Source organism: Thermobia domestica, chromosome 16 (genome assembly GCF_964235325.1).
Source record: "Thermobia domestica chromosome 16, izTheDome1.hap1.1, whole genome shotgun sequence".
In the NCBI taxonomy this organism is placed as follows: domain Eukaryota; kingdom Metazoa; phylum Arthropoda; class Insecta; order Zygentoma; family Lepismatidae; genus Thermobia; species Thermobia domestica.
The window spans coordinates 162,316,286-162,343,945 of NC_137469.1; the positions used below are offsets into that span (position 1 = coordinate 162,316,286).

Sequence of the window (27,660 nt, forward strand, 5' to 3'; positions counted from 1 at the left end):
TGATAATCATAGGTTGTATTGTCTGTGCGGACACAAAGCGATTCGTTAAAGTTGATAGATCAATATGTTGAGTGGAGTTTAAGTACTGTTGCTCATCTCCAGTTCTAGTTCAAACTCGGCGTCCAAAATTTAGTCACCTCTTGCTCTATTTCTGTGCATGAAAATAGTGCTACAAGAAGAACAAAAAATGTCTCACACATTCCTGCGTCTGTTCAGGAGTGAAGTTTGCGATGGAGAAGACCTCTTGCAGTCCCATACTACGCGCTAGTATATTTCTGCCTCCTCAACCAATAAACCCAACAGCTTGATCCTTTATGTACCCCAAACATGGAATCTAGAAGTAACATTTTAGTTAATTATTATATGAGGCAGAAATCGAGAGTACTTATTTGATGTGTGGAAGCAGTGCTTGGATTTTAACGTTACTGAATCATCCAAAAAGCAGCAGATATTCATTTGCTTGATGAAAAAAGAGAAATGATTAAGTGAATGAGTGATAAGGTCACATTGTCTTGCTTGCTAAGAATACTCTGCCACAGAGTTCCCAGCTACGTAAATAAGTTCTTACGTTTAATTAAGGTTCGAGAAATAATAAACAAACAGGTTTATGAAATAATACAATGTGGTCAATTGAAACAATAGTAATTAAAAACTAATTTACAAAGTTCCAAGAGGACAATAAAGGTTATTAATTTGTTGATTCTCCTTTGGTGTTCTTGTTAAGTTCTTTTTTAAGCTTCCATCCTCTGGCAATTAATAAGAATATTGTTGCAAAAATGAAAACCATGCCTAAGAGAGCCAGGTGGTGATTAATAGTAAAGCGCGTCATTTTACTTACATGAAGCTTTACCGTTCCTGCTAATTGATTATCTTGCCAGCAGCTGAAAATATATATGATTAATAATTAATCTTGTTTCATTTAGGGTTTGTTCTTGTCTTGTATTTAATTTTAACTTACTAGGGATGATTCCAAAGTTGAATTTTGAATCTGGAGACAACCTATATACAGATGGTGATCAGAAAAATGGAAACATCTGTAGTTGGCAACACGTCAGATGTATGGGTTGGCAGTGGTATCATGGTGCCCGCAGCGCCGGACCGCTGGTGGTGGTGTGTTAGGTCGGTCTCCATACTACGTCAGGCGCAGTGGAACAGCAGTGTCCAGTGGCTGCAGCAGACGGAGGTAGTGTAAAATGGGAGACCGCTCAGATTTTCAAAGAGGGCAAATTGTTGGTGCGCGGTTATGTGGAGTGAGTGTGACGGCAGTGGCTACTGTGTTAGGTATGTCGCGTGGGACAGTGTCGAAGGTGATGGCCTACACAACACACGGGAAAACCACATCGGGGAAGCGGAACAGTGGGCGGAAGAAAATCATGAGTGACAGGTCACGCCGGGTATTACAGCGCATTGTCACGCAGAACCGTCGTGCCACTGCGGAGCAAGTGACGGAGGAATTCAATCAGCACCTCCCCCACCCTGTTTCGACAATCACAGTCCGCCGCGAATTACATGACATGAACTTACGGGGTCGTGTTGCACGAGCCAAACCGCTCATCAGGGACCATAACGCTTTCGCACGCTGCAAATGGTGCCGCGACCATGCAACTTGGACCGTTGAGGACTGCAAACGTGTGATATGGTCGGATGAGTCATCCTTCACCCTATTCCCAACCGCGGGCCGTGTTTATGTGTGGAGAATGCCCAAAGAAGCTTATGATCTGCAGTGTCTCCGCCCAACTGTGGAACATGGCGGCGGCTCGGTGATGCTGTGGACCACCATATCATGGTTTCAATTGGGTCCTGTGGTCACACTTAGCGGACGAATCACTGCCAACGATTATGTCGCAATTTTAGGAGACCACTTGCATCCTATGGGCCAGATGTTGTTCCCGGACAATGACACCATCTTCCAGGATGATAATGCACCCATTCACACAGCTGACGTTGTTGTAGCGTGGTTTGAGGAACATCGGGATGAAGTTCAACACCTCCCCTGGCCCGCCCAATCCCCAGATCTCAACGTAATTGAACATCTGGGGTTTGTCTTGGAAACACGACTCCGGCGACGATTTCCACCTCCATCCTCTCACAGAACTGACCGATGCCCTGCACGAGGAATGGTGTAAAATTCCACTTGCTACCATTCACGACCTCTATGCCTCCATCCCACGTCGCATCAAGGCTGTTCTGAAGGCGAAAGGTGGCCCGACACCATATTAATCCGGTAAGTTGCAATTTCGTTCAGGTGTTTCCATTTTTCTGATCACCATCTGTATTTCCTGAATGGGTTTGTCGAGCAAGTTCCAAAACAGGTTTCAATTCCTTGTCCAGTCAGCAGCAAGTTATTTGGTATCACAACTAACTGCCCTTTAAGCCCTTTTCTCAACTGGTTTTCTAGACGAGTTGTTTGATAGGACACACGGTACAAAAACTTTAATAAATTTTTAATTACTAATTAGATGAAAACTACTCGGGAGGTAATATGAGCTCATTTATTCGATCAGAAAAGTTCTTTCTTTGTAGCTATACATATGTATAGACCCGATTGATCAATCTTATGGATTTAAGCCCTTTCGCCAGGACAAGGCTCGGGTAATGAGGGGGAAGAAGACTTCGGCTGGATGTTGTTTGCTGGAGTGTTTTTATTATTATTATTATTATTATTATTATTATTATTATTATTATTATTATTATTATTCATTTGTGAGAAGAATGTAACTCTCACATCATGGTCCTGGCAAGATGGTGCTGCCAGAATCTGGTCTTTGTTTTTAAGGTGTGAGGAATGGCTAAGGGACAAGGAAGGTGCAAAACGGCTTTTACCACAATTCCATTTACAAGTAGAGAGATGGTTTTTTAGTTGATTTAAATTTTAACGTTCTTTCTCGGTATGGGGTGATAGACGTGAACCTGTGGCTTGACATTTGATCTGAACCACACGAGTTTGTCTCCCGTTATGCTATACAACTTGTAGTTTTCTAGAAACGCAGGGGCTGACCCAGATATAAGGAGATTGCTTTCGGCATGTTGGTGAGAAAAATTTGGAGAGGAAGGTATGGGGCGGGGCATTGATAGAAAGCTGTACTTATACAGTAAAATCCAATTCTATTTGTGTACGAGCCATTTCAGAGGGCGATCGGTAGCAAAGTATAAAGCAGTGTGTGAGTAACTCGTAGCAGATAAAAATGTAGCATAGTTCGGAGCAGCGTATGCAATATAATTTGCATCAAACTGGGCAAATACGGTACTGAAACGCTGGCAAGGTTACGAAAAACCTATAACATTACGGGCTTTGTCGTCAATGGCAGTATTCAGGTGGCATAAAGTATAAGGGAAAACGTGAAGAACGAATATAGCTCAAGACGCACATCAACTTTGAGAATTGACGATTGTGTGGTTTGTTGAAGATTGTTGTCGATAAAGACCGACGTTTGAGTTAGTTGATCGCAGGAGAGGTGAAACTGCCGAAATAATATATCCACCGAATCACATCCAGGGATTTGAATATAAAGAAAAAGTTTCCCGAAGGGATCGGCTTTTTCAGGCCAGCTATCCTGAGTAAAGTTTTTCGGTTTCCTCAGTCAAGTGCCGGGATGGTATGTCATATAATGGTTCAGGCCGCTTGTTTTCTTCCCCATTCCTTTCTTTCATCAGGCAGTGATTGTGGAAAGACATCATCCCTCATACCTGATAAGCTAACATGATCATAGATGCTGAAAGCGTAGGAATCTAATTCCTAACTTTATTTTATTTTATTTTATTTTAATTTTTTTTTTAAAGTACGAAAGTATCTCCAAGATTTTGTCGGATAACAAAGACTATCGTTTATCGTGTTTTCATGAACTGTTTTATCGTATGGCAAGGGAGCTCGGCTTTTCAGAACGAATAATAAACAGGGATGAAACTTTTAATGTTCACAACACAATCCATGAACCAAAAGACAAAGTTTAGAGTGATACACACCCATCCACCCCTACCAAAGAAGGTCCGAATGAGTAAATTGCATCAAATCATGTTCATTTTTTCTTTGGCTCAAAGAGAATCATCCACATGTAGTTTGTACCACTCGGGCAGACAGTGAACTAAGTGCTCGAATGCTTGCAGAAAGAATTAATCACATCAACCCTGACATTTCAGACATGAATCTTCCACCATGACAATGCGTCGATGACAGTGAAGGAATTTCTTTCCAAATAACATTGCAATGCCTCTCCACCCACCCGACATGGCTTTTTGATACTTATTTTTATTACCAATCAAGAACCTTGAAAGAACACAGTTCCGGAACGGTTAAGAACGTCTAAATAGCTGTGACGGGTTGTTTGAATAAACCTGAAGTGAAGACCTCTCCGCTGTTGTGAAGAATGACAATATTGCTGGAAAGTGTGTTGACTTAACAAAGAGTATATGCAATTGGAAGGCAGTTTCCTTGTGTGTTTTCTTGTTCTTTATATTCTATTTGTATTCTTTTAACGTGATTATTTTCTGTTCGTATTCTTTTGGATTTTTTTTTTTAAACCTTGTTTCTTAGAGTCAGATCAAGGAAGCGCTGGTTCTGTTATTACTTCACTGTGAATAATATATCTATTTCTAAAGTTCATTGCTCAAATAGTATATACGTACCTGAAAATCCCTATATCCGTGAACTGTAGATTGTTGATGTGGATAAAATTTCTAAGATCAATAGTAATTCTACCAGAAGTTTTTCGCCCTATCAATACAGGATTAAGTTCTTCTTCTCCCAATTTCCACACTATAGGATGATCATTGTTCAGATTACTGGAAGACAAATGTTCTTAGAATTAAGCTTGTGTTTTTCATTGTATATGTTGTATGATACGATGTAATACCGCCACTACAAGTTAGCGCACGACCGCATTATAAATTAACCTGTCTTCCAGAAATTCGAAGTTGATAAGGGTATATTATCATAGGTTAGTTACCAGTATGAAACAAGATTTTTAAGTTATTGTTTGCTTGTTACTCATTTCTATGGGAGGGTTTCAATATGTAACGTTTGTCGTCGGATTTTTGAAATATTTTTATTTGTATTGTGTTTATTAGTAATCAAACAATAAATCAAATTCTATTATATTAAAATTTGTAAATAATGTTTTGATCATGGCGTTTTCTCGTCATTATGCATAGTTGTCTTAAGGGAGAAGCGAAAAGAATTTACGAAAAAATACTAGAAACCGTAGATAGAAAAGGAGTTCATGGATAGAGATTTTAATGATGAGAGGATAGGAGGATAGTGTAGTAGGAAAAATACATTTAGAAAAAAGGAGGAGAGAGAATAGGAATTGATGAGTAGCGTAGACAGACTGCTAGAAGCAAGATTTGAAGACACTTGATTCAACCAACACGTTTGCTTAAATGTATAAATTATGTCATCATGGGAAAAGATTTCAAAGTAGTTTACAGCACGTGTTTTTCCTTAAGGTGGACATTTTCACATATCACAATCTGGTGTAGGTCGAACTGAATATCCAGAGAAAAATTGAAAGACGAGGAGATAAAAATAGATTTAAAGATAATAGAGGAGGAATAGATACAGGGAGCAGTGAATGGTGGGGATAACTCAAGCTTTCCGTACATAAATTTGCAGAATATATGACAAGGAACAAAGGAAAGCAACAGAGTCAATTATCGATGTAATAATAATAAAAATAGAAAAATTAGTAGTCATTTCGAACTTTGGGATGGGAAGGCAACTGGGGTAAAATGTTACACCTAATAGTTAAGAAATTGGGAAGGGAATTAAGAAACAATTGTTCCATAAATACCTAGTTATATCATAAATACTGTCACAAAGTTTGGAATGACGCTGTAGGCATCCGGAGTGGCACAGTGCTGCCATCTGTGTATAGAGCGGAAGAGGCATGTAGTGTGAGTTTGACTGTTCATGGCCTACGTTGATATTGTACTGAGTTCTGATGGAGTGGGGCGATTACGAAAATCGTGTAGCAGTAATTGCACTACACAAGGTCGGGAAGACAGCAGATGACATTTTCAACCTCCTGAAACCCCTACAAATCAGCAAGAGATTCGTGTATCGCGCCATACAGCGATACACCGAGACTGGGACGGCAGCTGACTGCACAAGGAGTGGCAGACCACGAACGGTACGAACCCCGCAGGTCCAGAAAGCAGTCGCAGCAAGAATTCGACGAAATCCTGTTCGAACACAAAGTGTGATGGCTGCTGAGATGAACACCAGCAGAAATTCCATGTCTCGTGTGCTCAGGAGTAATCTACATCTACAGGCGTATAAGAGGTGGACTGGTCACTTTCTGACCCAAACATTAATGTCGCAGAGGGTCCTTAAATCAAAGAGACTTGCGGCATTACGCTAGCAATCTGCACAGAAAGATTCTGTTCACTGATGGAAAGGTGTTCACAATTGAGAAGGCTTACAACGCCCAAAATGACCATGTGTATGCCACGTCATCTACTGCAGCTGCTGAGGCAGCTCCAAGGGTTCAGAGGGCACATCATCCTGCCTCAGTGATGGTTTGGAGGGGAGTGAGCTACTCAGGCACAACCCAGCTGCATTTTTGTGAACAAGGTATTAAAAATTTGCCAAGGAGTATCAGGACACAGTTCTAATACCTATAGTAAAACCACTGTCTGCTACCATGTTCCCTGGAGAAAGGTGGACCTTCCAGCAGGATTCCGCCCCAGACCACAAAGCGAAAACAATCCAGGTCTGGCTGGCACGGAACGTCCCCGGCTTCATTTCTACCGCTGATTGGCCTTCTAGCAGCCCGGGCCTTAACCCGTTGCACTACAAACTTTGGGCAGTCCTTCAAGCAAAAATCTACCATAAACGGCATCCATCTGTTGACAGTCTGAAACAATCCTTGACCCGAGCAGTGAACAGTTTTCGTATGGACGTGGTGCATAATGCCATTGACCAGTGGCCGGACAGACTTCGTGCCTGCATCAAGGCCAAGGGGAGACATTTCGAAAAATGATTCGTGCGTCAGGTGTACAACATATCAATGTAAAACATGGTCAAAATAAATTGCCTTGGTGTTAATATTCTCTGTGTTATTCACATTCAAACTTGTGATAGTATTTATGATATAACTAGATATTACGAAATACATATGAAACGGCCAACCAATTAACAAATTAAAGATAGAAATAAGAAACAGTTGTTCCGTATATACTACGAAATACGTATAACGGTCAAATGATTGTGTAGAAGCTGTGATGATTTCAGTGAAAAAGAAACAAGGAAGAAAGAAAAATGTGAACAACATGAAATAATTTAATATCACATGGAACGAAAATTATACTACTTACAGTGAACAAGAAATTATTTTGTTTGTTCGAAAAATAAGGTACGTTGAGGTGTCCCTTGCGTTTGAAAATACATATGTTTTGTTCGAGGTGTACGTGATACAGGAGTGCATGACGTTACAACCGCACCGTATCGTGGTGCCAGCTGTCCTATATATCTGGAGAAAAGGGTCAGAATGACCACACTATTGGATTCATGGAGAAAGTTAGAAGTCTGTAGGGTGATCCAATTTCTTGGTTGGTAAGACATCACCTCAGCTGAAATCCGTCAACAGTTGCAGTGTGTGTAATGATGTCCCTTAAGGAGATGTGTAAATGATGCAAATCATTTGAAGAAGAAAGAACAAATGTGTGTGGCAGATCTCGCCTAGGACAACCAATAACACTGTCTAGGGAGGATGTTGCTGTGTGGCAGATCTCGCCCAGGACAACCAATAACACCGTCTAGGGAGGATGTTGCTGTATTGATCGAGAGACTGATCTATGAATGCTGAACAATCATACCGCGAAATGTAACTAAGGAAGTAACTTTTTTCTGCTGTGGTATAGGAACGGCGTGTTCAACATGGATGCCGAAACTGCTATCCGAAGACCTAAAAGCCACGGGAATGGACATAACTCTGAACCTATGTCCAGCGTTATCATGTGGAGAGAGATGAGTTCTTGAAACGCATCCTCACGGGTAATGAGGCAGTGGTTCACTTCACAACCGCAAACAGTCGCCGCTCCTCACTTATATGGAAACATACATCGTCACTTCCTTCCAAGAGGTTGAAGAGCACTGTAACCCAGCGCAAAATCGTGGTGACAGTCGTCTGAGATTACAAAGTTGTACTACTCATAGACTTCTTTAAACGTGACGAAACTGTGAATGTAAACAAATATTGTCACACCCTCACCACATTACGAAATGCCATTCGAAGTAAGCGACAGAGATTATTGTCGGACGTATCATTCTTTTGCATAACAATGCTCGTTCACACGTGGGAAACATCACCAAGGACGGCTGTAGCGTTATGAGCAGGAATGGACTCCCACCCTACAGTCCCGATCTAGCCTCTAGCGACGTCCATTTGTTTGGCTCTCTGAAACCACTTTGGATGGACACATCTGCAAACAGAACGTGCGTGATGTGCAACATGGCTTAATAATTATCCCCAGTTTTTCCGCGAGGGAATCTTGGCATTGCTGGCGGAGCGATAAAATATTTACCTTGACCGTCGAGGTGTTTATATGGGCATAAACGAAATGGCATCCAGCGTGTCAAAATGTGCATTTTGCTTCAATATATTATTTTGTTCTCATGCGAACAGTTCTTACCTTATTTATGAAACAAACTAAATAATTGCCAGAAAAAAAATAGGAAATCGGAGAGAAAAAATTAAGTTTATGAAGTTCAGAAAACACAAGAGGCTTAATTAATTTATCAACGATAATGGAAACGGTTTATCGAAAAATAACTGCATGCGATTTATTGACGAAGGGTATTGAACTCTATACATGCATACTATAGATGGGTAGAATCTAGAATTATAGAATGTTATATTAATTTGGGAATGTTTGCTTTCATTTGAGCCTTGGAGTTTTAAACAAGAATTGTAATTACTCGACTTCGCACTCTTTACAAATTGATTATAAAATACATGTACGTACCCAGGACATTTTATCACGATGTTCGTTCCAGTGTATTCATACATAGTAGATCTCTGTACTGGTGGAGGTACGAAGGGCAAAGTTTGCATTGTTGAGTAAATACCTGCTGAGTTATTAGTTACTTCAAGCAAATTACCTTTGGCATCCTTTAACTCGAAAACCACTGGGCCAGGACAAGGCACCTACAAAAAGTAATATTTGTTATAACACTTTATCATCCAGAAGGTATAAATATTTCATAAGGCACACTCTTTCTCATATCTTTTGCCTTCAAATAAATTGGTCAGTATGTGTCACAGCAAACGTACGGAATGAGTTGTATAATCAGAATATGAATAGATGGAATAAAAGAGACTTCATTCCTTTGCAGAGCTATAGTAATAATAATAATACGTATTCTTGAAAAAAAAAAAAAAAAAAAAGATTACTGGAATGGACAGGAAGGGATAATGTGTCACGTGTAAATGAGGCAGTTAAGGGTATATAATAGAAAATCATAATCTGTAACTCTAATTAATAGTAAAAAATCGCCGCTCCGCTGCATTCGTTGCCTGCCTCCTATTTACTTTTATTTGAAAGTGGATAGTGATGGTATTGCTGAATATGAACGTAATCTGTTTATTATTAAGACAAGAGCCGTATAAAATGTACCTTAAATAACATTTAAATTATTCTTTACATGAAATCCATAATATTTTTTTTCATGTCAAGTGCAGCTGAAATGTCCATTCTTCGCACGGGAAGAATAAGATTAATGCTAAAGGATTCAAAGATCTGAAGGCTATACAACACCGGATAATCGTGTGTTACCTGCCTTATAGACACTGCGGTTCATTTAAGATACGTACTTTATCATATTTGTCCCTCCTCCGAGTCGAATCGAAAAATGGATTCGTACGCGATTAGATCTGGTGAAAATTTGTATTGTAATATCCCGCACATGGTTCTACTTATAAACAACCGCAGGGTTCCCAGGTGTCTTATTTTCCAATTTTTCCTATATTTTGGAAATATGTGTATAGCCTTCAGATCTTGTCATTTTTTCCTTATATTTTTCAGTAATTGAATTATTAAAAATACAGGCCAAGGGCTAAGTTGTTAGATATTAGCAATATGCTAAGTGTGTCTTAGCATTTTTTTTGGTGAGGGACTAGTCACTAATCCTTACTATTATTTTTTTTTTAAATTATTGTTTTTTTTTATCTCTCCATGTCCATTCTTTTTTTTCTTTGTTTCCTATGTGCTTATTCTTCCCCAGTGAAGCTTAGCTCAGGAACCTTGCCGTGCTCTAGTTACTTATAACGCAAACTGTGTTAGCATTTTCTTTCAGCAGTGTGTGCAGCAGTATTGGCTAGGCATGGAGGTGTGTTGGGATTCACCAACATATTCCAAAGCCTTCCAATATTGCTGTACATAATATGCAGGGTTCCCACACGCATCCTGGAAAGCCTGGAAATGAAGGTGTGTCGTGGAAACGCCCTCGAAAAGTTATGGAAAGCAGAAAATGGTGAAAATCCTGGAAAACTGGAAATGTCTTTAAATTGATGTTGTAGAACAGTTGTTAGAAGTGTATATATAATTTGCAGAGCTATGGTGAATGAAATGCTATTACATTACTTATTTTAGAAGGAAATACGTTGATAAAATCATTCAATGTTTAATTAGATTGAAATATTTCATTACAGAGAAATAAGTTATTAGTCTTCTTTTTTCATTAGAAAAATACGAAGTAATGAAAAATGTCAAAATAAAGTTCATCTCTAAATAAAAGAATTGGAAGGATAGTAGGAAGGTAGAGAAATAGTTAATATTTTTGCGTGTATTCAAAATTATGTATAAATAACGACATGTACGGTAAAAAGTGTTAAATGTCATGGTAATCCTCTAAATAAGAGTTAACTATTTCTTTTTCTTCTGAAGTAGTGCGAATTTGTTCTAAATTCTAACAATATTGAAGCTGCATTTTTTAGTGTTTTTACCATTCTCAAAGCCTTGTTCAAATTGTATTGTTTGTACAAAAATGACAAAAACAAAAGAAAAAGTAACGTGAAAAGTATAATTCAGAATGTATGGAGAGGTGGTATCTTTTAAAAAATAAAACTTCCAGTTGCATTACTAATTTGTGTTTGTGCATTGTAGTCAAAATTGTTGGTAACTCGGAAAATCTGCAATGAATACCGGAAAAGTCTTGGAAGGTTGGCCTTTTCTTACAATACATTTATATTTTTTTTTCTGTGCTTCAGAGCTTATTTTATTGTAAAAACCAAACTGTCCTATATTTTTTCAATGTCTTGCTGGAAGGCCTGCAACCAACATGAGCGTTTATTTATAAACAACATCCCTTGCATTTACTACAAGTTACTATGAGAAGCAGAGAACAGGAATCAGCTCCACCACTCATGACGTGATGGAAGAACACCACCATCGCAACTACATAGGGGCAACTATAAAATTTCGAAGATCACCACGACTGATATTAGTTTTTGCTAATAAATTCCCTCTCTTAGCGTGCAGTGGAATTCTGAGAGAACCTTACCCTAACCCAGCTCTCTTAGCTTAGTGGAGCTGTGAAGTTTCCTTTCCTACTTAGTTTGCAACGGAGCTCTGATAGGAATTTAACCCCTCTGTTAGCTTGCAATGAAGCTTTGAGAAATTCCTAGCTACAATCCACCCATCTAGCTGTTGAGCTTCGTGTTCCCCTTATTTTTCGTCTAGCTTGCTGCGGGACTTTGCAGGACTCCACACTCTCTTTGCTTGCAGTGGAGCGTTGAGAATCCTACCCCACCTCACTCAGCTTGTGAGGAGTCCTTTCCTTCGCTGGCTAGCCCTTGGGACACCTACTGATCCTAATTATAAGTGAACTTCGTACTTATATACTGTTTAACTTACTGTACTGTTTTGTATCAGAAAGAAAACGATTCCCGTAGGTAAGTGCTCTACCTTCTACCTGCTTCAGCAGAATTTTACAGTATACAAAAATTTGGTGGTTGTATGTAACTCCTGTCTAGACGAAAAGCTGATACAGACATACATTTTCTTATATACTAGTGATGCTGTACATTGTTGAAGTGAATTTCCTTCGTGTTAATTTCAACCCCAATCTATAGGGATACATCTATAATGTCCTACAAAACACAGTTTTCCATAAGAATCTGAATGTGCTCAATAAATATTCAAGAAAACATGTTACATAAAATGGGGAGAACCTGTTTCCTTATTATTGGTCCATTTCAACTGCAAGCAATTGAGATGATTGAAAAGTCTTAGAAGAAATTGTATTTTTTGCGAAAGTTATCATTGAATTTTCATTTAAATCTTCGGGAGCAGGCGGGGAGTGGTCCTAATATTTGATTGACTTCAACTGCAAGTCAGGGATTGTGTCAACACTTCAACAAACACATAAATCATATTCTGTTAAAATGTTTACGAAAAATGTCGTAGAACATTTTTTTTTTAAAATCTGGTCGGGGAGTGATTTTAATTCCAATGATTGTGCAACCTAAAAATATATATATATACCGTATTCCATGAAAATCTAATATTTTTACGAAAGTTATGTTGGATTTTTTTTTTTTAATCGAAAGGAGGAAAGTAAAAAATGAAATGAAATTTTTGAGTTTTACGTCCCACGACTATGCCGGTTAGGCTAAAGAAGACGGTGATGATGAGAGATGAATGAAATCGTGGAATGAAGAAAGTAGGAGGAAACGGGAGAACCCCGAGAAACCCACGCACACGGTGTTTGCCCACCACCAAGTTCACTTGGCTGGAGCAGGGTTTGAACCCGGGACCCCAAGCACCAGAGGTGAACGCTCTATCATTTAGCTACCGCGGCCCCAGGGAGGAAGTAATCCATACCATATTAGGAGGCTAAATTCATAGCTCATTCTTGACCTATTTTAAACAAATCGGATTACGGAAAAGTCAAAGAAAATATACATTGTATCAAAACTGAATTAAATCTATATAAGTTACCGTAGAATAAAAACTTTATTCTTCACTGGTTTCAACTTCATGCAGAATGAATGATTGTAAAATCCTAAAGAAAATGTACGACATATTATACCAAAAGAAAATATAAATTAAGTTTTGTAATAATTGGAAAATTTTTACTTGGTTTATATTGGAAAAGTGTTCAGTATATCCACGTGTAAATTTGCTACTTGGGGTGATTACTGCCCCAAACAGTACGGTCATTTCTGTAAGTAGAAGAAGGGTACAAACCATGTTTCATTAAAATCGGATAAGTTTCACGAGAGTTAGCGTTTAACGAACCCTACACACACATTGCCGATCGATTCAAATAGTAGAAGCTTCGTTAACGTTAGACATAAAAGCAATATGTATGCAGTATGCAGACTGCAGGCGTTACTGTTTATCTTTAGGACAGTACAATATTTAACAATTCTTACTGCCAACCCATATAAGCACACTACCATTAACAAACCATATTTAGATTTGAGCATTAATATTTGTGTAACCGCAAGTTAAGAAAAAAAAAAAAAGACCTTAAATGTAAACAGAACTTTTAATTAATCACGATTTTAACCAAGAGCGTACAGCTTACCGAAGTCTTTGGGGGAACAACTAGTATAAATAAATCGAACATAGTGATTTACCATACAATTGACACGAAAGAATAATATGCTACCTATTTTTATTTACAGTGAGCAGTAAGAACAAACAACACGACATTAGTTACATATTCTGTCTAAAGACGTTTTCTGTTTGCCTTTACATTCTTTAGTAACATGTGATTACTAATCCTTTCCCATTCGTAAAGAACATATTAAAGTGATTTCTAATCCTAGCAGAAAGTAATGGAAATTAATTTCTTGTACAAACCTTCTGCTAAGACAGTTGTTACAAGTACATACTACACTCTTTCCACTCAACGTTACACAAAATAGAAACAATAAGGTAAGCAAGGTTAATCAAATCCAAATTTTGTTAATCAAAGTATAGTTCATTTTTACCCTTCTGATAAAACTAGTTACGGAGTAATATATTACCTTACAATACCCAATCATTATTTCACTTTTACGCTCCTGAACATGTTTAATATTTTTAACCTCTTCTGAAAGAAGAAATGATCTACAAGGTAAACCATCCTTAAAAATGTGCAGGCTAATGTCGTTGTCAGTAAAATTATTAGAAGTGTTCGTGGAAAGAAGTTGAACAGTGCACATTCCGTATCTCACTCGTTTTCCAGTAAAATCACACCTGCTACACGGAGACCACTCTGTCCATATCGTAAATAATTTCAGATTATGTTGGAACAATTCTTCGCTCGGTGTCTCGTAAGGTGGGCTAGGAGCAGTAAACGGTTTCACCTGACAAAGTTCAAAATCAGAAACAATGGAATTACTTAATGAAACAATAGGATGTATATCAAATAATAGTAATGGAAGTCCAACACTTCTCGAAAGCATCCATATGAACGTAAGGACGTTATTTTAAATAAAACCCTGCAAGAAAGAAAATTTTCAAAATATAGTTATTCGTGCAACGTAGTTTTTTTTTTTTTTTTTTTTTCGCTTTCTTTTCTCACTGGAGATGCGAGAAAATCTCGCCGAAACTGTTTGTGGATGGCTTGTTCATATGAATGATTTAGGTAAGTGTTAGATTTTAATTAAAAACACTACATGCAAAATAATAAACATGGCCTTTTAGACTAACATCAATTTCAAAGGCATTGTTTCTTCTTCGTACATTGTATTAATAGAATATTAAGAGAAATTTCAGAGAAAAAAGTGTATATTTAAATTCTCAAATTTGTAAGGTGCTGAGCACTTGTTTCTAATTCGTGTTTTTTGAAACTGAAAAATTCGTTTTGTAGCTGTGGCCTTGGTCCTTTTGTGGCAAAAAAGCACTTAACGCATATCTGTTTTAGTATATATATATATATATTTTGTCAAATGTTTTCTCTTTGACCTTTATAAAAGTTACACATTACTATGTCCTCTAGAAGACAAAATAGAAAGTAAAACTGCACGAAGTACTCACCAACATTGAAGGTTCTTCATTCGTTACATCGAGGAAGTGAACAGACTGTACTGTTGCTCCTGATATACAAAAGTATTGGCCAGAATCCGACACTTTTGCGTTATAAATGACTAGTGTTTTATTCGGAGATATAAGGATATGTTCTCCATATTCAACAGGTCTCATGATCGCCGAATGAGTAGGAACGTAATGCCACGTAACTGGAGTGTCAAGCTCATTTGGTGCTACACAAACTGCACACTTCAAGCTACAAGAAAATTACGTAAATACAATTGTGAAGATTTAGCGAAGTAAACTATTTCAGTACGTTTTTAGATATTTCTATATCTAGGTATATTTAGCACAGGTGATTGCAATCTACAGTGACTTATTTCTTTTTATTAAATGGTTGGCACACGTGTCTTTGGCGCGGGAGACCCAGCTGTAATTCCTTGTGGGAGCTGGTAATTTGGCTCCCACGTTAAGCAGTAGGTCCATATCTTATATAGCCTCGTTGCTAAACTCAAAGTGGCAAGTCTTTAGTTAGGCAAGACAGTGACAGGAACCAATTCATCTGATCCAGTTCCCAAGAACGAAAGACAGAAAACAACGTGCCCTGCGGGGCTCTAACCCACCATCACTCGCTAACGCTCACTCAGCAATACTATGCGAATGAGGAACAGCATCACCTGGTGAGAAAGTATAAAAACTACATCCATGTGAATTAGGAACAGCAAGGAACCAATGACAACCTGTGAATAATACTAACAGTGACAGGATATCACCGCCTTGCCCAAAGTTAAGAGTCATCCTCAAAGCAAGCCAAATCAATCATTTCAGTCTGTTAGATAGTTTAAAAACGGTGAAGTATCAAATGTTAGGCTCCTTTTTGTAATATGAGTATTACTAAATCTTGGATTTCTAGACTCGCCACTTTAGACAGGAATTGATATACTATGTTTTTGTGCATTAGATAAGGAATATTTACTCCAAATCATAGTAGGTTGAAGTTGAATGTGATATCAGTGCAAAATTTCACGTGCTATCTCTTTACATATTTTAAAATATAATTATTTTTTTCGAGTAAGGTGAGTTTGCTGAAGTTTCTCTTAAATTTATGGTTCATATTTTACTATTATTCATAAGTATTACATAAATACTGTAATTATATATGTCATCTGTCTTCGTAAGTCTATCATTCAACTAAATATCAGGGGAGAAACAAATCAGTATTCGTCTAGCCATTAGTCTTTATTTCTAAGTAAGGCTTTCGTAAATTTTGTAAGTTAGCCTAATTTTCACGAAGTGGAAATGATTGTAATTATTTATGACATTTTTTAAAGAACAAGTTAGTTTCATTTTGTACGTATAGGTCTATTTACTATGCGGTTATCGGTATTAGTACGAATTAGCTTTCTACTCTGCAAATACGCGTATTTGTAAACAATTTTAAAAGGATGCATATTAGTTAGTTGAATTGAGATCGTTCCTTTCAGGACTGGAGTTACATAAAACGTCGACCGTGGAATTTGACCACCGTGTAATGCATTAAAATATTTCAAGATTCTCCCAGTGGAATCGAACCAAGACTGTGTACAACAAAGACATGCGCTAGTCCCTAGCCGAACTGGGAGAACAGGATGAGTGTTATTCATTAACTATGTTTGGAAGTACCTTTGTGTTTTGTGTGTTCGTGTATAACATGATACTAGGAAAAATTAAAAAAAAAAAAAAAAAAAAAAGTTCTGGGAAGCCAGGAAAAGTCAGATTTTTTTCCTTCATAATATATGAGCCATGGTACTCAGATTAGTAAAATTAGCACGAAAATGTTTCTCAGACAGATATGAGTGAATATGCTGTTTGGTATGAGTAATATTAGTAATTAAAAAATACCTTGTTGATGTGCCTTCAAATAGCATTGTAGCGTGCGGAATAATAGAGCTATGCTCCTCGATAGTTTGTTTCTGAATTAGTAAACATTCATAATATTTCTTCCATTGTTGTTTAATTTCATGTAGTAGCAGAGGATCTCCACGTGGATATTCCAATTCATTTTCAGCGCTTAATATAGATATTTTAATTTTCTGCTTTTTAAAAAATATTTTACGTAACGTATTTAAAAAACAGTCACAATAAAACCATAAACAAAAAAACACTAGGAAACTTAAAACCAGCGATGTTTTCATTGCTTTGGTTTTGATTATTATTTTTACACCTTTGTTAATCTGAATGAGGAAAAATTTCTTTTCCATTACACCATATAGTCAATTTGAAACACTATATGAAAAACGTTAATTGTTTTTAAGTATTATTGATGTGTTACAGCAACGAAAAAAGAAAAACATTGTATTGTTTCAAATATTTGATTATAATTAATCAATTCAACGGACATGAGCAAACGTAAAATTCTTTTTGCTGTTGCAGAAAGACACAGAGTTGATTTTACCTTTAAAATTCTTTTTAGACGACTCTTAAGACTGATACGTAGCATATGGAGTAGGAAGTATTAGCAATGATTGAGTTAAAATTTATTGAAAAATGTTTTCCTGTTGTAGAAGTGTCTAGAAGTCAAATTTATCGGACTTCCAAAGCCGATGCTATTCGAGAGGAAAATTTAAACATGATATATTACGTGAAGGCTTTCCACGAAGATATTCATGATCCTTGTGGGAAACATCCTATGAAGAAACGTTCCTCATATCAGCCTAGTGTTAATACAGTGAAGAGGTCAACTCCTATTCCTAGAATACCTGATTCGTCATATAAAGTAATGTTTTTGCAAAACCTGTCTAGAAATTATCTTGCAAATCGAGCCAGAGTTAAACAGTTGCAGTCAGAAACAGCTTTGTCTCGTCTGGTCCTTATGAGTGAGAAGATGGTAATGAGAAATAAAGTACTTGAGCAAGTTGAACGTGATCATGAGAAAGTTGCGATAGGATTGGAGAAAAGAATTGCACATAACTTGGACTACATGAATATGTTGAAGGCTAAACGAATGAAGGCCCATCTACATTCGGATTTGAAGAAAAGTAGTGTTGCATCTGCAAAATTGTTGAGCACAAAAGCAATTGCGGCAACAAGAATACTGAAAATGTAGATTAGTGAAGCAGTTTCTCTTACTGTTTATACATTTATTTATGAAATTAAAGTGGCAAGTTTTGGAGTTCTGCATCTGTAGTTTCCTTTAAGCATTCTTGTAATTATTCCATTAAAGAATTAATGATTAAATTAATTAGTTGAGGTTTTTGGTAATTTTAAACTTAATTATTTTTTTCCAGGAGTTAATTTTTGATTGATAATCGTTAAAAGATTCGATAACAATTAAAAAATTAATCTTTTTTCTGAAAACATACGTGATATGGATATACTGTATTTTTTTGCGACAAACTTCAAACACTTTGTAAGGGTTTCTGTAGCAGTAAGTTGCTAGTCTTCCAAAGTGAAATTTGTCATTTATCCCGAAGTTGGTCGTCCGCTTGGTTTTCGACAGAAAGCGTTATAACAGCTACGAAAATTTAAAAATCATCAATTCTTAGGACCGCTTTAAAAGGGTATAATAGAACAGGGTAGAGTAGAGTAAGGTAGGGATAAGTAGGGTAGGGTCGGGTTAGCTAGCTTAGGATTATGGAAGTTTGGACCCATTTTGTTAAAATTTATAGAGTGTAAGTTCTCGGCTCTGCGTACAGATTCCAACTGGGGTGTGTCTGTACACCTCCACCTATGTTCAGAACACAAATGCTCGTTACTTTCCCACGAACCAATCATGTGGTAATCTTCGGGAAGTAGTTCCTTCCGCTTGCCTAATAGTTCCATGATTATATCTGCTTATAAAATAAATAAATAATTAAATAAAATAAACACAAGTTCCGTTCTCCTTACTTATTATCAAGCACACGAATGAGCAACTTACGTACCTCCCTATCATTTCTTCCCGATAAATTTTCAAAATTTTACTGAAACCGGACGGAACTTAACCCGAACATTTTAACCCCAATTTGCTCCTAAGTCTGTATCAATGTCCCTGTTTTTGTTGACGGGGTTCGAGGTTTACTCCTTCCTTCTTTTCTTTCTTTCTTTCTTTCTTCAGTGAAGCAGTCATGTTTTAAAACCTTGTTTACAATCTCAAACTAGTATATCTATGATCAAGAGCAAGACAAAGCAGCGAGCGATGATGTAATGAGCGCTTTGAGTAAAGTTCAATACAAATATCATTACCCGTTGCTGAAAGGATAAAAAAAACGTTATAAAAAGTACAAGTGCTGAATTTACTGACGTTGAGGGTATCTATTATATTCCCAATGTATATTTTCTATTGTAATTGGTTACTATATAATCCTTCTGAGAATGTTAATTATACCGGTGGTACTCTTCCTTTATCAGACAGTCAAATAAAGAAGCAATGCAAACTTACAAAGAAAAGCTTCGTATTGAGTTGTACACCGCTTAAGTTGACAGTTACTGAAAGGACAAGTATGACATAAATTTGGTATTTCTAATGATTTCTTCTAATACTCGGAAAACAGTTGCAGAGTATTATGCGGGCGGCATGCATAATTATTGTGTTCGATAGACAGACGTTGAATTCCCAAGGGCGTCATGGTGGAGGGCAGGGAAGCAATTGCTCTCCCTGAGGTTGAGAAACACACACACACATATATATATAACTATTAAATTCTTATGTCGATAGACAACCTTCCCTACCTCCCTGGCAAGATTTGAAATGACACTATTGTGAATATCTAGCAATAATACTTAGAAAGTAGCGGTTAGAAAGTAATTTAAAACTGCATGTGTCTTCTCAAAGTGTAACTGCTTAATATGCTTCATTAATAATAAATACAATAAAGAATCTTGGAAATTTAGAAAGTAAACAATGTAGCACTTCCAATACATTTATTTGTTTATTTATTTTTAAAGTAAATTAGACACAGGAGCAGCCGACATAGCGGGTGGAATTAGAATGCACAGTAGCAACTTCAGTCTTATCGTTTCTCACTGGAACCTACCACAGTCATTCCTCAAGAGGTATCCGTAGTGTGTGGAGTTCAAACATCGTTATTACGAGGCGCATCCGGAAAGTAACGTTCCCAAAGGCCTTGAACAGAAACAAAACACAATTGAATGGAAACATCGTACCAGATACAGGATGTGTTTAGCTATTTTTCAACATATTCACCGGAATTCAGACATTTGTCATACTGTGGGACCAACTTATCTATACCTTTATCATAGAACTCGGCCGCCTGAGATTGGAACCAGTGTTTGACAACCTCCTCCGCCTCTCCGTCATTGTGAAAATGCTGATGCTGTCCCGACAGGAATCTCTTGAGATGTAAGAACAGATGGTTAATGCTCGGAGCGAACAAGGTCGTTTGTGATGATGGTTGGCCTCCCACTGCACTCCTCTTCATGCACATTTTGACGTCCTACTGTAAATTGTCTACACCAGCAACTCACTATCTGCTTTCTCATGACGTTAGACCCATTGCCCTGGCACAGCTGATGATGGATTTCAATCGGCGCTATGCCCTATGCATTCAGAAACTTTATCATTGTTCGCACTTCACGCACAGCTGGAGCTGGAATATGAACGTCCATCTTCAGCCACTGCTACGACGCTACTGAGAGCACTAGCGAAATTCCGTTGGCGCATGCGCCATGCTAGGACCTTACTTGATCCTGTGCACGCAGTCGCTTCGTGCACCATACGGTTTCCTAGCTATGAAACGCGTGGGGAAATTTAATTTCTGGATGTGTCTGTATTTTAATTTATTACTGAAACTAGACGGAATATAAGATATTTTAAGAATATGTATTTTAATAATGGAGGGCAGTAATAGTAAGCGTTAAGTGGTACACAAATAAATTCCAAAGATTGTATATAGAATGTGTAAATTATATATATAGAATGTGTGATTATTTTGAAAGCGAGGCCGAGTAGAAAGCTACCGATCTTCAGCATAGTGATCGCTATGTTGACACATTTCAGAAGAAATGTTTATGATCGGAGTGTGGTGTAAGTTTACGATCGGAGTAGAAAATTGTAAATGATGGAAAAACTTGACGTTCACCGCAGTGACGACGATAGGGGGAAAGGGCGGGCACCCCTGGTGGTATCGTCCGACCTCCTCCTTCGACTGTCCTTCAACTATGTTATAGTGTAGTCAAGTCATATAAAACTATTATTTTCAGTCTAAAAAAGAAAAAAGTGCTACCCCTCCGCTCACCGTCATCCTTTGGCTTCTGCTCTGCTCACGAGTGTTTATTTTAAAATAGTCTACGGTAGGGATACAAATGACAAACACACAACATAAATTTGGAGTCGTCTTCGCTAGTCTAGTGGCTACCACGTGCGCCTTTGACGTATATGATCCCAGGTTCGATTCTCGCGGGAGAGCCTTTAAAATTTTAACTATTCTCTATTTTTCTGTCGTGTCCCTGTCTTTCAGATATTGATGATGATGATAATCTTCTTCCAAAAGATTCGATCCATACTGCAGGATCTTGTATATCATATTTGTAATAACAACCGATATTCCCAGCGGTCAGTTAACTACATTAGTGTGTTCGAAAATCTGTTGCAGGTTAAGCGCCGAAGACTAAGTCCAGAAATATGAACTAACATGCACTAATCTACCTCAGTAAAGAGGAACATAACGCCAACTAAATGGACCTGCTCTGGTGCACAAAGGCTTCTGTTGCTTCCTCAAAATCTTGGGAAAATATAAAGAAACACTGGCAACTTCAGGCAAAAATTCCGTTAGGAACATCTCTAGATTTGGCATGCGAGGAAAACCATTAATAACAGTAATGTGAGCGATGTATCGTTCAAAGTTCTTGACGAGAAAAGAAAAACTGATAACTTCCAGATCGTCATCTTCCTTGTATTTAAAATGGAAATAAGATGACAGCTGTTCGTATCGTAAGATTAGATGTATACTTCAAGAGAATTTAAAAGTTTTAATATACTGTTTGCGATTTAAATAAAAGGAGAGATCAGTTGTGGAAGTTCTGCCAAGTATTCTTTTTGTCAAGATCTTTTCAATGATATGTAACGGAAAAAAAAAAACTAAATCTCTCCCATAATCTCCGTAGTATAATTAGTGATGACATTAAGTGCGAATGTGAAATGTAAAAAGTCTATTTTGTGGTTCCTTGCATAAGGAGTGTAGAAAAAGGTTCATAAAATATTTCGAGGGAGTATTGTAGAAACATAGACATTACGCAAAAGCAATGAAAAAAGACTGGAAGCTTTCGAAATGTGAGTGTAGAGAAGATTGGAGAGAGGTAGCGAGTTTAATGGAAAACTAATGAGGTGATATTGGAATTGATGGAGGAGAAAAGAACGATTTTAAATATAATTGAAAACTGGAAGAGAAGCTGGTTGGGTAATTGGATAAGAAGGAACTGTATCATGAGGACGTGGTAGAGCGTATTGTGGTAGGAAAGGGAGGGGGGAGGACGGAGGTTAAATTCAATGGATAATATCAAAACAAGAAAATCGTACATGAAAACGAAAAAGTTATCTGAAGATAGTGGTAGATAGAAGCTTCTCAGTTGCGGGAAATGACTTGTCAGGAAGGGCAGAACACCTATAATGATGACCCATAAAACTCTTCGACGTGGGAAACAAAAATATTTCTCGGTTCAAAGTTAGCCTTTCAAAGCAGTAAACATGGTCTTTGCACTTTTACGGTCCGCACTCTCCGAGTAAGAACTCTTATAATTACACTCGTATGTCTGTGCGTAATTTGTAGGACTCGTGTATCTCGGAAATTACTCTTATTACCTTGAAATATGACATGAATGTATAAAATGCGATAAGAAAATGGCGCGCAATGTCTGTTAAAAGAAAACTTGACTTCTACTTTCAGCATACCAAAAGAAAAATGTTACGAAGCAGAATAAGTACAAACGCGTGCTTCAGCTTGCGCAGTCCACAATGGAGTATCGGAGGCCATTATCTAAAAATCCTGTCTACCTTCTGATTTCTTTAAAACTGATTTAAACAATAATGATAGTATGACAGTAATAAATTATTTAATTTTACGAAAAAAAAATGATGATGTAACTTTAATTTTTGACCGTAACTTCATACGAATCCGGTGCATTTTTTCTAGAACTTACTATATAATTTATCTGTTTACAAGTGTGTATCACTACAGTTTTTGCCATAAAATAATGAAACACAAAGTTATATTTAAAATAAGAGAAATTATTTTATATAATTCTCATGTTATACTAAAGTAAATCTGATACTGTGAAGAAATACAATAAATCAATTTAACGTATCTACGTCGCAGAATATTTCGTACTGAATTTTGAAGGTAAGACTTGCGTACGATTCGCTATGCAAGTGCAGAGTGAGATCTTGGTGTACCAGTCTCGCTACTCTGCCTCCCCCTCTTCGTTCTCGCATTCCTACTCTTGAATTTGGGCCGATCGTCCAATTTCAGTATTTGACCACTTTTCCAATTTTAGTCGTTCAAGAAATTCAGGGATGGCATGAGGTCTTCTGCCAAAATGATGAGCAGCAATCTGGGAGAGAACCCAAAGGACTTTTTCTCAAGATGTTTTCAAGACTTATCACACGACTTTTATATACAATCAGTTTAGTGCGTCCTACCTTTCTATTGACTGTTCCTCACGTACCCGTATTGATACTAACCTTGATACACTTTACTACGGTGCTACCGAACTCTCCACTAATGTAACCGTTTTAGCGATTGAGGCACCCTTTGGGACCCCATGACCTGCTTGCGTTTATACATCGTTCACAAACTCGTACTGGTAATATTTTTATGTATCAGTTTCTTTTTCCCCTTCTTTATTTTACATATTTCTTAAGTTAGAAAAAAAGGCTTTAGTTAGAACGAAGAACGAAAATATAAACATTTAATCAACTAAAAAATTTAGACTACTACTCATGACGAAACTGGTGAGTCAGCAATGAAACGAGCGTTGGATATATTTTTAAAATATTGACAAGATATATATATAATCTAAAAATGTGTTCAACACTTTTCTTAAGTATTTGTTTAACTTGTTTCTGTTCATATTTTATACATAAAATTAATTATATTAATTCATTCTTTTACAGGACAACAGTAGTGCACCTTACTCAAATCCTGAGTTGGATATGATTAGTAAAGAAATCGAAGAACTAGCTAAAGAAAAGCACCAACTTGAAACTGATATAGCACAAAAAGAAGCCGATATTAAAATAAAGACAGGAGAAATAAAAAGTTTACAGGTGAGTTCATAATTTAATTATATGTAACATTTAGAGTAACTTGAAAATGAAAAATTATAGATCAGAAATACAAAAGGTCGTTTTAGGTTTGTGGTAACGAATTAGATCTGTAGGCAGTTGCACGCGCGAATACGCCGATAAGTTACTGTGGGAAGTGCTGTGCGTTAGCTTGCAGGGGGGGAGGGGGGGGAGATGGATGTTGTATAAGTATGTATGTTGTTTTAGTTGAACATCAATTTCATTAACTATACAATACATGACATGTAATCTTCTGAAAGTGCACCATAGTTACCGTTCTAGAAAAATGAAGTTAATTGTTTTGCTTAAATGCTCCGCGGCTATGCACTTTAGGATAAAGGAGAGGGTCATTGATGAAAGTGAAGGATTGCGAAATTAAATTTATTGTACTTTCCCGCCGGGAATCGAGCCCTGCACCACGTATACCAAAAGCACACGCGCTAGTCATTAGACCAGCGGGGAGGACTAGTTATTATTCTTATCTTTAACGCGGGAGACTCTTGATTCGAATTCTAGTGGTGGCTGATGTTCGAATCTCACGTTGTCTCAGAAGTATATCATTCGTGCGTAAAATAGATCAGTTAAACGCAAATTAGAAAGAGAACCTTCGTGAAGTATGTACAGGGTTAACGAACTATACCGACAAACTGTAGGCGATTCCTCACATCAAAATAAGGGAGAAAGTTTATATGGACCTATAGCGAAAAGTGCAGGGCTGTCCAAAATTGCGAAAAAATCAAATTTCCAGAGGCTCTGGTGCGAATTCCAGAAGCTGTGGATGGTTGTCGTTATCAGCATAAAGGAAGTCACGCATACACAATCCAAAAGTGTATATTTCATCCATTTTCAATAGGTACAGGGTGTAATTCTCAGATATGCTCTCAATAGAATTTTCAGATATACCATGATTTCAAGGAGGGTCCAAAGTAGGCAGGAAGTTAGCCTTAACAACAGTGGACACCCAATGCTTCGAAGGGAAGTCAGAAGTGTTAGAAACCGACAGCTCCATGTATTTTTCTGTTCGGAATAACGTGTGCTGCGATGTATTTCGTCACCGTATATTTCACGTTTTCATCACTAATAAGCGTGGAAGAAAACATCGCAGCATGCGTTTTCCCGAATACGAGAGACCGTGCTGCTGACGGTACTTAACACTTCCGATATCCCGCCAAAGGAAGTGTTCATTGGTGCCAAGGCTTATTGTTTACCTACTTTAGACCAATCATAAAGTCAGAGCATGTCGTCGCGTCGCCTCGAGGAACCGCTATGTGACGTTTTTGTCGAAAATGAGTTATGCCGTGCAAATAAACCCCAAAGCTGTCAGGCAGCATTCCATATAATGTGATAAGTGAATATTCAATTGTTTCGTCACAACAATGAAAAATAATAGATTGAAATTAAATGCGTAAAAGATAACCAACATGTGCTACTTAAACAGAAAAATAGCAATGTAATATTGTTGAAGCAAGGTACAAGAATATCCAGTGTATAATATACGCAGAACCAATTTTATTATATTTTTCAAGTGTTTCCGTGTATATTTGGCAAAATTTGAAGTTTGGAATGTTTTTTGCTTCTGAAAGGTTGTGGTTCTTACAGCGGTTTTTCGAGGCGTAACTACGATATCTCAAAATTCGGTTGATGGCATGTCTGGGAATTTCACCCTGCAGGGAATACTCTGTACACCCATTGAACATTAATGGAATACGCATTTTTGGATTGCGCGTGCGTGACTTCCTTCACGCTGACAAGGAACACCATCCACAGTTTCTCGAATTCGAACTAAGGCCTCTTGAAATTTTATTTATTTTATATATATATATATATATATATATATATATATATATATATATATATATATATATATATATATATATATATATATATATATATATATATTTCCTTCGATTTTGGACAGCTGTAGCTCTGAAACTATGCACTTTCCTTGTCGGTATAGTTCACTAACACACTATATATATATATGTCATAGTCATTAAAAATTTACAGAATCTTTCAATATTATCTGAGATGGAGTGGAAAACACTGTTCATATTTCCTGATATTAATAAAATTTCATAGAGCGATGATGGCGAATTGAGAATGCACTGCGGTCCATACTTGGGGGACGTTTTTTCCCCCGAAAATATTTAATTACCTTTTCTAAACGTTTGTTCTGTTCTGCGTATCCTGCTTCTTGTTTCATGTGTCCAGGCACTTAGGCTCTGAGTTGCGAGCATTTGAGAGTAGTTATATGAAATCTACAGTTTTCTAAAAATTAACTCGGTACGAACAGCCTTATCTGCAGAATGGGCTTGGTGACCAAAAAGATAAACAAAAAACAAATTTACTGTTAAAATTAAATTCTTGAGTCTGGTATATTGTGATGAATAGTTACTCTTCATGTTACGTGTGGTGTTTTCTTTGGAAAAATTGGGGACCGAATGAAACAGACTTGCTTGCCGGCATCTGGCCATCATTGTCTTAGAATGTGTGACTAAAAAGTATTTTGTGTTTATATATATATATATACCAACTCAGAACAAAAAACGGAAATATTAAGTTAGGCTTGTAATACGGTGTAATTTTGGACAAGATAGTTGGTAGTTTAGGAACACAGTGATAGTTTTAACGTAGAATAGCATAATAACGTTATCCAACAAAGACAATTGGCAAATTCTTTAAATGTTCTCGTCAAGCCCTTCGTCGCTTTCACTCGTTTCACCAATCGGGGCATGTGGCTTACAAGCTTTTAAAGATTTTCATCTGAATTATTATTCCAGGCGTTTTGCAGAATATCAAACACATCATCAGCAGATGTTGGACAGTCTTTTCGTACACTTCTGCCCAGCTCTTACCAGAGAAGTTCAACGGGGTTAGGATCTGGAGACTGGGGAGGCCATTCCATGATACAAATATCTTCTTTGGCTTGTTTCTTCATAAAATAATTAGAACAAAGTTTGGACGTGTCCTTCGGATTAGTATTTTGCAGAAAAATGATTCTGTGACCAAGCAAATCAAATTCTGCGGGAATAGTATAGCTGCTTAAAATGGAGTGATAACCATTTTTGTCCAGATTTCCTTGTATTCTGTGAATCCAACCAATTCCAGAATTACCGAAACATCTCGAAAGTATCACAGAACCACCTCCATTTTTAATAATTGGGGTTACACAGTTAGGACGCATCTTTTCTGTAACAGATCTTCGAATATAAACTCGATGTCGTTATCCAAAAACATGAAATTTTGACTCATCAGTCCATAATACTCGTTTCTACTGTTTGTTATCCATGTTTTGTTCTTCTGGGTCCATTGGAGCCTCTTGTTACTTGTTTCCACTGAACCTGCAATGCTACTCTCAAATGTCGATTCACAGTAATAACTGAAATGTTTGTAGGATGACTACGATTAAATTCTGATCGGAGTTACGCTGCAGTAAGTTTCAA

The 27,660-nt window shown here is 37.3% G+C and overlaps 2 protein-coding genes across 6 annotated transcripts in view; one reads left to right on the forward strand and one right to left on the reverse strand.

The window, feature by feature from the left end:
* LOC145673498 (uncharacterized) overlaps window positions 1–27,660 on the forward strand; it is a 154,541-nt gene that overhangs the window by 62,088 nt on the left and 64,793 nt on the right. For all 5 annotated transcript variants that reach the window (XM_081743268.1, XM_081743263.1, XM_081743266.1 and 2 more), the window contains one exon: window positions 24,047–24,199. In XM_081743268.1, coding sequence (XP_081599394.1) covers window positions 24,047–24,199 — 153 coding nt within the window. The remainder of the gene's footprint in view (window positions 1–24,046; window positions 24,200–27,660) is intronic.
* LOC145673499 (Ig-like V-type domain-containing protein FAM187A) lies at window positions 684–17,139 on the reverse strand. Its single transcript, XM_081743269.1, has 6 exons — window positions 16,840–17,139; window positions 14,968–15,214; window positions 13,974–14,294; window positions 8,962–9,143; window positions 4,624–4,779; window positions 684–881 (listed from the first exon to the last, which is right to left on the reverse strand). The coding sequence occupies exons 1-6, from the start codon at window positions 17,130–17,132 to the stop codon at window positions 689–691; spliced, it is 1,392 nt and encodes a 463-aa protein (XP_081599395.1). The 5' UTR covers window positions 17,133–17,139; the 3' UTR covers window positions 684–688.